The sequence below is a fragment of the Cicer arietinum genome, chromosome 7 (genome assembly GCF_000331145.2).
Source record: "Cicer arietinum cultivar CDC Frontier isolate Library 1 chromosome 7, Cicar.CDCFrontier_v2.0, whole genome shotgun sequence".
NCBI lineage: Eukaryota > Viridiplantae > Streptophyta > Magnoliopsida > Fabales > Fabaceae > Cicer > Cicer arietinum.
Genome location: NC_021166.2, coordinates 16,902,760 through 16,912,093, shown reverse-complemented (window position 1 = coordinate 16,912,093; position 9,334 = coordinate 16,902,760). Strand labels below are relative to the sequence as shown.

Here is a 9,334-nt window from a genome sequence, read left to right as displayed (position 1 = left end):
CACGTGGAATGTTTTTCGATCAATGAATATTTATTTACAACTTATATACTCATATATATATATATATATATATATATATATATTAAATGTGATAAAATTGTTTACCATCCCCTAGATATGCCCTAACTGTTATGGCATCGATTATGCTATTCTTAAATACTCTTGGAAATCTAGCCTTCAACACACATATATATAAACCACAAACCAAATCATCCAAGAATCATTTTGACACGAGAGAGGAAAGACAGATAACTTGTCTCAACTCATATCAAACCGCATATCCAATGTCGACCATAAGCACAGGCAATTAGTAAGGTAAGTGATTTTATAAATAATATGAAATTCAATTTTGTATTAAGTCATTTTTCCGTTTTAATATTTTTCAATAAAATGTATCATCTTTAAAATAGTTATTTATTTTTTAAAAAAATACTACATTTTCGAACACACTAATATTCATATTAGAGGGGTTGGAAAAATGGATTCTCATGATTGTGAGAATAAATATTTATATAAAATTTACTTTAAAGTTTATTTTTAACTCTTATAACTTCTTCATCAACGAGGATTACACACAAAAAATTCAAACACTTTTTAAAAAAATATTTATGATATAATTCTCATTATAATATTGTCGTGAATGTTATTTATATGAATTTGTTTATCAATATCGCATAGATTCTAACTAAATGTGTAGGTAGAGCTATAAAATAAAAACCTCAACTCTAAGACTCCTTTAATTTTTATTTATTTATTAAGTCTTTAATATTAAGCCCTCTATCAAAATAATTTTTTTAAAGCCCCGGTCCATTATTTCATGGGGCTTAAGGGAGAAGGTTTATAGACCCTCTATATTTTGTTAATTTTGAGATTTATTTTTTGAAAATTTTTCAAAATTTATTTTATTCGAAAAAGTATCAAAAAATATTTTAAATATTTTTTTCTAAAAATTTTGTGAGAAAATTTAAAAAAAAAATCAAAAAAAATTTATCGAAAAAAAATTAGAAATTTTTTATAGAAAAAAATCAAAAAAATTTATTTCTCAAAGAAAAAAAAAATCAATTGTTTTCTTAAAAAAGTAGGTTTATAGGTCCATTAAAGCTTCAAAATTTTAGGGGCTTATAGTGTGGGAGACTTTGCTTTTTAGAGTCTTTTAAATTATAAATTTTTTTATCCTTCCAACACGTAAACTGGGGCTAATAATTAAGGAGTTTGTCAAATTGACAGCTCTACGTATAGATTAGGTTAGACGATATGATAGAGACATTAGCATTAGATCTGATTTGTATAAAGTGTGGCGTGACACATTTTGTATAAGGTTTAGAATGAAACTTTTTATAAAATCTATTTAATTAAATTGACTAGGTAATTAGGCTTAGAAAAAAATTTATCAGGACTATCAAATCGACTTATTTATATAATATTTTTAATTAATATATATATCTTCAATTGTGAATCATGTTCAAGTGTTTTTTATTGTTGTATTTGTTTCTTCAGTGGATTTGGCCTATTTAGCAGTAGATTAATTGGTGTGATTAGACCTTAATGTCCAATATGTTTTTTTAATAGATTTTAAGTTTTTGTTGAACCTTAAAAATGGAAATACTAATATATCAGGCGGATCTTAGAAAGATGTATATAATGTCTCCTCTCATAATTATACTTCCTTACATAATTGTATAGAAAGACGTACTAATATATCAATCAGTTTTTTTTTTCTTCTCATAATTTATGTTTGATCTAGGTAAGAGACAGGAGAAAGAAAGTCTGGGGTCAAGAAAGTTCAACGTCCATGATCTTTCTATAATTTGGTCAAATATTCTCCCACCAAAAATTGGACAGAACAAAGCATAATGGAAGGAACACTTGAAGTAGAAAATGGAAAAACACCAGAAAAAAATGGTGTTGAAGGGCCATATGTACGTATAAAAATTTGGTTTATAATTTCAACTTTTGATATCATTTAATAAATACATTTTTGTGTTTCCTCTCATTTTCAATCTTGTAACTTTTGTAGGAACCTGAGCCAGGAACATTTGAATCAATGGAGGGTTTAGTTCGTTGCTCAGCAAATAGTAATGCATTGTCTCCAATAAGCTTCATAGAGAGAGCAGCAAAAGTATGCAGAGAGAGAACGTCTGTTGTGTATGGTAATATGAAGTATAATTGGGGTCAAACTCATCAACGTTGTCTCAAACTCGCTTCTGCTCTTTCCCAATTAGGAATTTCCCGTGGTCATCTGGTCTGTTCTGCTTTTTTTTTCTTTTGGAGTTTTTGATTCAAATTTATTTTGCTTCAATAATTTATTTTAACATCAACCTATAATTTGTAGTTTTTCTTTCCATATATTTGATTTTTATCCTCAAATTTAATTTTTAACTGACTTTAACCTAAATGTCTCCAAACATAAATTATTTTACCTTAAATTCACTTCTAACTAAAATCAATTTTACAACATCAATTTTCCCCGGAAGCAAACATACACGTATTAAAATGAACTTATAATATGATCTGTATGCTGTAATTATGATTCTAGGATATTTTTTAAAATGTGCTGCACTTTTAATTCCAGAGAAGAGAGGTTAATTGTTGTCACAGTGGAAATTTATAGTTTCTCTGAAACTATCCATAATTTAAAGTATAAAGTGAGCTGATGTTTGGAGTTTAAATTTCAATTTCCTGTAACAGAAAAACAAAAGTAAGAAACAGAAAAGTTTCCTATGAACTTTTGGTGAAGGGATAACTTCTTGGATTTTGTTACTATTACATTCTAAGGTTGTAAGAGATTCAGCTACTTAGATTACCAAATTTTCAATTATTTATGAACTTCTATTGTATGGAAGTAAGAAACAAAGTTGTGGAGTATATTGATGTCATCTCTATGGCCAGTTATGACACTGTATGATTCTCAAATTCGGTCTTAAGGTATATGAATCTCTGATGCTATTCCATGTTGTTTTTAAACAGGTTGCTACATTAGCGCCTAATGTCCCTGCAATGTATGAGCTGCATTTTGCAGTACCAATGGCCGGAGCCATTCTTTGTACTCTTAATTCTCGCCTAGATGCAGCTATGGTATCAGTCCTGCTGGAGCATTCACAAGCTAAGATTCTTTTTGTAGACTATCAACTACTTGAAATTGCTCAGGGAGCATTGAACTTGCTTCGCGAAAGAGGAACAGAATTGCCAATTATAGTGTTACTTACTGATTCTGAATACTCATCTACAATTGACATTACATCAACGAGTTATGAGTATGAGAAATTAGTGGATGTTGGTCATAATGATTTTAATATAGTGAGACCACGGAGTGAATGGGATCCTATAAGTGTAAATTACACATCAGGTACCACGTCTAGTCCTAAAGGAGTTGTCTACAGTCACAGAGGTGCGTATCTAAACTCTTTAGCGGCGGTTTTAGTCTCTCAAATGGACCTTTTTCCTGTTTATCTTTGGATTGTTCCATTATTCCATTGCAATGGGTGGTGCCTCCCTTGGGGAGTGGCTGCACAGTTTGGGACCAATATTTGTTTAAGGAAAGTATCTCCAGAGAACATATTTGACAATATAATTCAGCATAAGGTGACACACATGGGTGGAGCTCCTACTGTGTTGAACATGATTGTGAATTCTGCACTGACTTATAGAAAGCCACTCAAACACAAGGTTGTAGTGATGACAGCAGGTTCTCCACCACCACCACAGATCCTTTCTAAGATGGAAGAAATTGGTTTTAGCATTTCTCACCTATATGGCTTGACGGAAACATATGGTCCAGGGACTTTTTGTGCATGGAGACCTGAGTGGGACATGCTGCCTCCTCAAGAAAGATCAAAGATGAAATCCAGACAAGGCGTGCCCCATGTAGGTTTGGAGGAAATTGATGTGAAAGATCCTGCAACTATGGAAAGTGTTGTAGCTGATGGAAAATCAGTTGGTGAGGTAATGTTTAGAGGGAATACAGTGATGAGTGGATATTATAGAGATTTGAAAGCAACAAAAGAAGCTTTCAGAGATGGATGGTTTCATAGTGGGGATCTAGCTGTGAAACACTGTGATGGTTACATAGAAGTTAAGGACAGATTGAAGGATGTAATACTCTCTGGAGGAGAAAACATTAGCTCAGTAGAGGTAGAAACCGTTTTGTATAGCCATCCAGCAGTTCTAGAAGCCGCAGTTGTTGCTCGGCCAGATGATCATTGGGGTGAAACTCCTTGTGCTTTTTTGAAGCTGAAAGATGGGTCTGATGCAAATGCTGAAGAGATAATCACCTTTTGTAGGGAACGTTTGCCTCATTACATGGCTCCTAAAACAATCATTTTTCTAGAAATGCCAAAGACTTCAACAGGGAAGATACAAAAGTATATTCTGAGGGAGAAAGCCAAGGCTTTGGGCAGTACTTCAGGCTCCATTGATTGTGAAAAATATTGTAGTTGATTGGTCAAATAAGTTTAAGGAATAATGAAAAGATTAAATTCCATTTTTATTTTAACAATTATAGTTTAATGTTGAATAGAAAAGTCACATAAATCCATAATTATGCCACCTATACCACCCTATATAGAAACTAAAAATTTGCTTAAGATAAAAATATTGTGACAATCTTTCTGTTGTTCCAATTGTGAGGAGAGCAGGAAACTACTAAATGAACTATATATCAAGACTTAATTCAAAAGGTAGAAAATTGAACTGCAATATATATGATTTTTTTCCCTCAATCTTAATCTTACTAGTCAGTGGTAATCCAGTATCATATCAATATCAGTATGTGTGGTTACTTTTTCATCCAAATCTATGGTCATGACTCTTATTTTTTTTAGACAAAAGTAGATTAAGAGTAAATATAAATTTTAATCTTCGGAATCGTAAGGGTTGGTCAATTTAGTTCCTCAAATTTACGAAATAGAAAATTAAACCATTAAATTAAAGAATTCAATATCTCACTGCATTTTACTCTCTTTTTCACTCTATACCGGTGTCACTCTTCCCCGTTATGTTCCCTTTCACTGTCACAACCACCCATTGCAGTGTCTCTCCCAAACACTGATGACACTGCCACACAATCTCCTCTCTTATTTTATGTGTTAGCTATGAAGCACTGAGAAGTTGTAAGATATTTTTGTTGGAAAAGCCATACATGGAAAAATTAAAGAAACACAATCACATGATGTTTTATAAAATTAAAACTAGGTGTAACTAGTATTAAAACACCTACCCAAACATACAAACAACATAAATTACATGCACACTCGAGACTTAAGCTCCAATCAATAAATGAGGGGTGTTTCACTCTTGACCTTGGAGATAAAGCAAGTTCAAATAAATTAAATAATAATATCATATTTTATAGAATTTTAAGAGTGTATTATTTTATGGTTCCTATTCTTATTATCAAAATTTATTCTTCATTTGTGCATAATTGACTTTTAAGAGAGAAAACTTGATAAAAGAGTATATTTGAATACCGTTTGGATGCAAAAAGACCCAAACTTGAAGCTTGGAAACAATTTGTAGGGCCTCCATTCAAAACATGAATTCAAAACATGAAAAGCTCAGTTGGTATGTAGGTTCCCTACTCATGACTCATGCTACATAAATTCTGCAAAAACTCATGCAATTCCCTACATACACATCATCAGAATTTTGATCAAAAGGGGTCTGTTTGAGACGTTTTTTACGATATTAAAAATATATAACTTTTCGTAAAGATTAAAAATTTATTTACCTCTTGTTTTAATAAAAACTAGTCTGTAACCCGTGCGTCGCACGGCAACAACAATTTTAATAAATAAGTTGACTTTAAAAAAATAAGTTGACTTAAAAAAGTTACAATAAAAAAATTTTAAAAAATCTAATTCTAACTTAACTTAAAAACTATTTTCTTATAAGAAAAAGTATGACTCCAACATCACTCCTTAATCTTACTTTTGATTCCTTATTTTTTGAATTCCACAAAAAATCTTTTTTCTTTTCAAAAAACTTATTATAAAACAATACTTTTAATTTTAAACAAATAAAAATAATAATTGTTAAAAAAAATTAAATAATTAGATTAGATGAAATAAGAATTTTTAAAATAATGGATATAGACATATATAAAATAAGTAAATTAGTAAATGTAAAGATGTAAGTAACTTAATAATGAATTTTTATTTTTATTATTCAACCTATGTTGTTTATATGAAATACATGACATTTAAGAATTCATATAAATTTTGCTGATACATGACATTTAAGAATTCATATAAATTTTGCTGTATCAAGTGGCAAAATATCATTCATTTTAGTACTACACACAAAATACTAAAGAAAAATAATTTTCCCATTACAAACAAAAAATTACAATACACATAAAAACTATGAGTATCTTTTACCTTTGAATTTGCATGTTAGTCTTCATTAATCTTTCATAAATCCTTTGAATTCTTTTGAATTTGCGTGATATTTAATAATAAATTTAGAATATAAAATGTATATTATATTAGTTTTTAAATTTGATAAAATAGTGTTTGAAATTTGAAAAACCATTACTTTCAATGAATAAATGAATTGTTTCTTTAATTCCTACATAAATTTTATAGTAGCCTAAATAAATTTTATATTTACTTAAATAAATTATTATTTTTTATTTAATATAATGACAACACTATTTATTAGACAACTTAGAATTAAAATTATTAGGACGGACATCAACTATTTATGAGACAATTTAAATTCAGAGTTATTAAGACAAATCTTATATAAGAGAATATAAATATAAATATACAAATGTACAATTTATTGACTATTTATGAGTGAATTTAGAATCGGAGTTAGTAAGGCATATGTTATATAAGAGGATAGAAATATACATATACAAATTTACAATTTTTTGATACAAAATTAAGAAATATAAACAATACAAAGTATATATATACATAACAAAATAGTAATCTTTTTTTATAAATAAAATAAAATAAAATAACAATCACAGATTGAAAAACATTTACCATTCAAGTAATTCTAGTGAATATATACTCTAGAAAGTTGATATATACAACATGAACAAATACATAGTTCCAGGAATATTAATCTCATATCGATAAATAAAAGCTCATGAATATTAATCTCACTAATATTTCCATTGCATACAAGTTTTGTTTGACGTTGAGGAGATCAAGACACGACACAACTCTAACAGCCAAATTCCATAACTCATTTCTTGGAGAAATTGAAGCAACAAACTCTGATGGAGAAATTGAAACAATAATGATTTTTGTTTCAGACATTGGATAAAAATGAATAAGAAAACTTAAAAAGAAATTGTATATATAGAGATAATATGAATGATATTTATAAGAGAGACACAAGAAATGAGAGAGTACTGAAGAGGTAGTTAAGAAAGAAAGAATTAAAAAAAGAATTAAAAGAATTCACTTATGCATTCCATTAACTTATGTATTCCATTAACTTAAAAATTTATTTTATTTTTAATTTATTTTCTTATTTTTTAATTGGCCATTCACTTATGCATTCCATTAACTTCTCAACTGACGCATACAATATCTTAAAAAAAAACAGTCAAGTAGTTGTGGTGTATTGTATTTTATTTTTAATTTATTTTCTTATTTTTTAATTGGCCATTCACTTATGCATTCCATTAACTTCTCAACTGACGCATACAATATCTTAAAAAAAAAACAGTCAAGTAGTTGTGGTGTATTGTATTTTATTTTTAATTTTTGAATTGGCCACTGAGTTCTCAAACGGATGTATCGTAGACAAAGATCGTGATGTAACAGAAGTTTTATGCTTTTCTTAAAAAAAAAACTTTTTATTTTTAATACATTCCTTTTATTTTTTAATTGGCCATTAACTTCTCAATCATCAACACATTATTTCTATTAATAGAAACTTATATTTTTTTAACACTCAGTTTGTTGACACTGTCAAACTTGCCAATTTATTATGTTTGCTTTATTATAATGTATAGATTCAGTGATTGAAAAAGTTTATTCTCTTAAATAAGAGTCTTAATTAATTTTTAAAAATATCAATTCGATTAAGTCAAACCAAATTAACATTTTCTTTATTGGTTTTTATTTTTTTGTAAGAACTTAATTCAATTAAATAGATTTTTTTTATTTAGATTTTTTTTCTCTCAAGAAAAACAAACCAAAAGGATATGTTACACCCTTAGTGGTCCAAACTTATTTTTTCAAGATTTTTAAAATTGATTACCTTAATTAACTTTTTAAAGTGTCAATCCAATTAAATCAAATCAAATCAATGTGTTCTTCATTGGTTTGGTTAGAAATTTGTAGGAAAAATTGTAAAAGCACAAACAAACTAATCTTTTTTATTTGGATTTTTCTCTAAAAAAAACGAATTAAACTGATATGTTACACATATCACTTCATCTTTTCAAGCTGACTCCCTCTCCTTTTGTTGCTGCATTTGCAAAAAATTTATGTGCTTACATTGCACATTTGCAACTTAAAATTACGTGTAATTTATCAATTAAAATTTATAAAATTGAGCACCTTCAAAATATTTATTCAAACTCCACAACAATGCTCAAGTCTGAAAATCAATATATTTATTTTATTGCATTTTTTTTCTATATAGACAAGATGATATAAATATCACCAGAAACTTAAAGACAACTGCGAGATTTCAGCTTTGAATCTGGAACATGATGTTCAACTTAACGGTGTCGATATTTTTGTTAATTGAACTACCACTACAAGAAAATAAGGATTTTGTGAGGGCCAAAAGTCCTCACAAAGGGTAGAAAGCAGCCACAAAAGGAGTATTTGTGGCGGCCTTAGGCAGCCACAAAAACGCTGGTCACAAACGTTTGTGGCGGCCAAAACGGCCACAAAGGGTGAAATGCACGTTGCCTTTTGTGAGGGCCAAAGTCATCACAAACGTCTTCCTTTGTGAGGGCATAGGCCGCCACAAATGGCACATGCCGCCACAAAGGACAGACTGATTTTAAAAAGTTAAGCAGTTGTGAAGGCTCAGGCCGCCACAAATGCTTCCTTTTGTGAGGGTTTAGGCCGCCACAAAGGTTTGTCCAGATTAAAAAATAAATATTGTGAGGGCTTAGGCCGCAACAAAATATTAAGTATATTAAAAATTAATTTTTTAAATTCGAAATTGATGCTTTATTATAATATTATATATAATAAATTAATATGAATATAAATTTAAAATTTAAAATATAATATCAATATAAATTAAATTTAATATATAATAAACTAATCTGAACATAAATTAAAAATATAATATTACAATTTAATTATCATTTAAATTAAATTTAAAATATAATATTTAAAATATAATTATAATT

General features: G+C 28.7%; 1 protein-coding gene across 1 annotated transcript; it reads left to right on the top strand.

The window, feature by feature from the left end:
• Positions 1-205: 205 nt before the first annotated feature.
• Positions 206-4,718, top strand: LOC101512996 (butanoate--CoA ligase AAE1-like). Its single transcript, XM_004509368.4, has 4 exons — positions 206-315; positions 1,745-1,919; positions 2,018-2,242; positions 2,968-4,718. Exons 2-4 carry the CDS (start codon positions 1,854-1,856, stop codon positions 4,435-4,437), a joined length of 1,761 nt encoding a protein of 586 aa, XP_004509425.1. The 5' UTR covers positions 206-315; positions 1,745-1,853; the 3' UTR covers positions 4,438-4,718.
• Positions 4,719-9,334: the final 4,616 nt, after the last annotated feature.

Coding starts and splice junctions, on each gene's coding strand:
- LOC101512996 (XM_004509368.4), top strand. CDS start 1,854: ATGGAAGGAACACTTGAAGTAGAAAATGGAAAAACACCAGAAAAAAAT. Junction 1,920..2,017: donor ATGGTGTTGAAGGGCCATAT/GTACGTATAAAA, acceptor TAACTTTTGTAG/GAACCTGAGCCAGGAACATT. Junction 2,243..2,967: donor GAATTTCCCGTGGTCATCTG/GTCTGTTCTGCT, acceptor GTTTTTAAACAG/GTTGCTACATTAGCGCCTAA.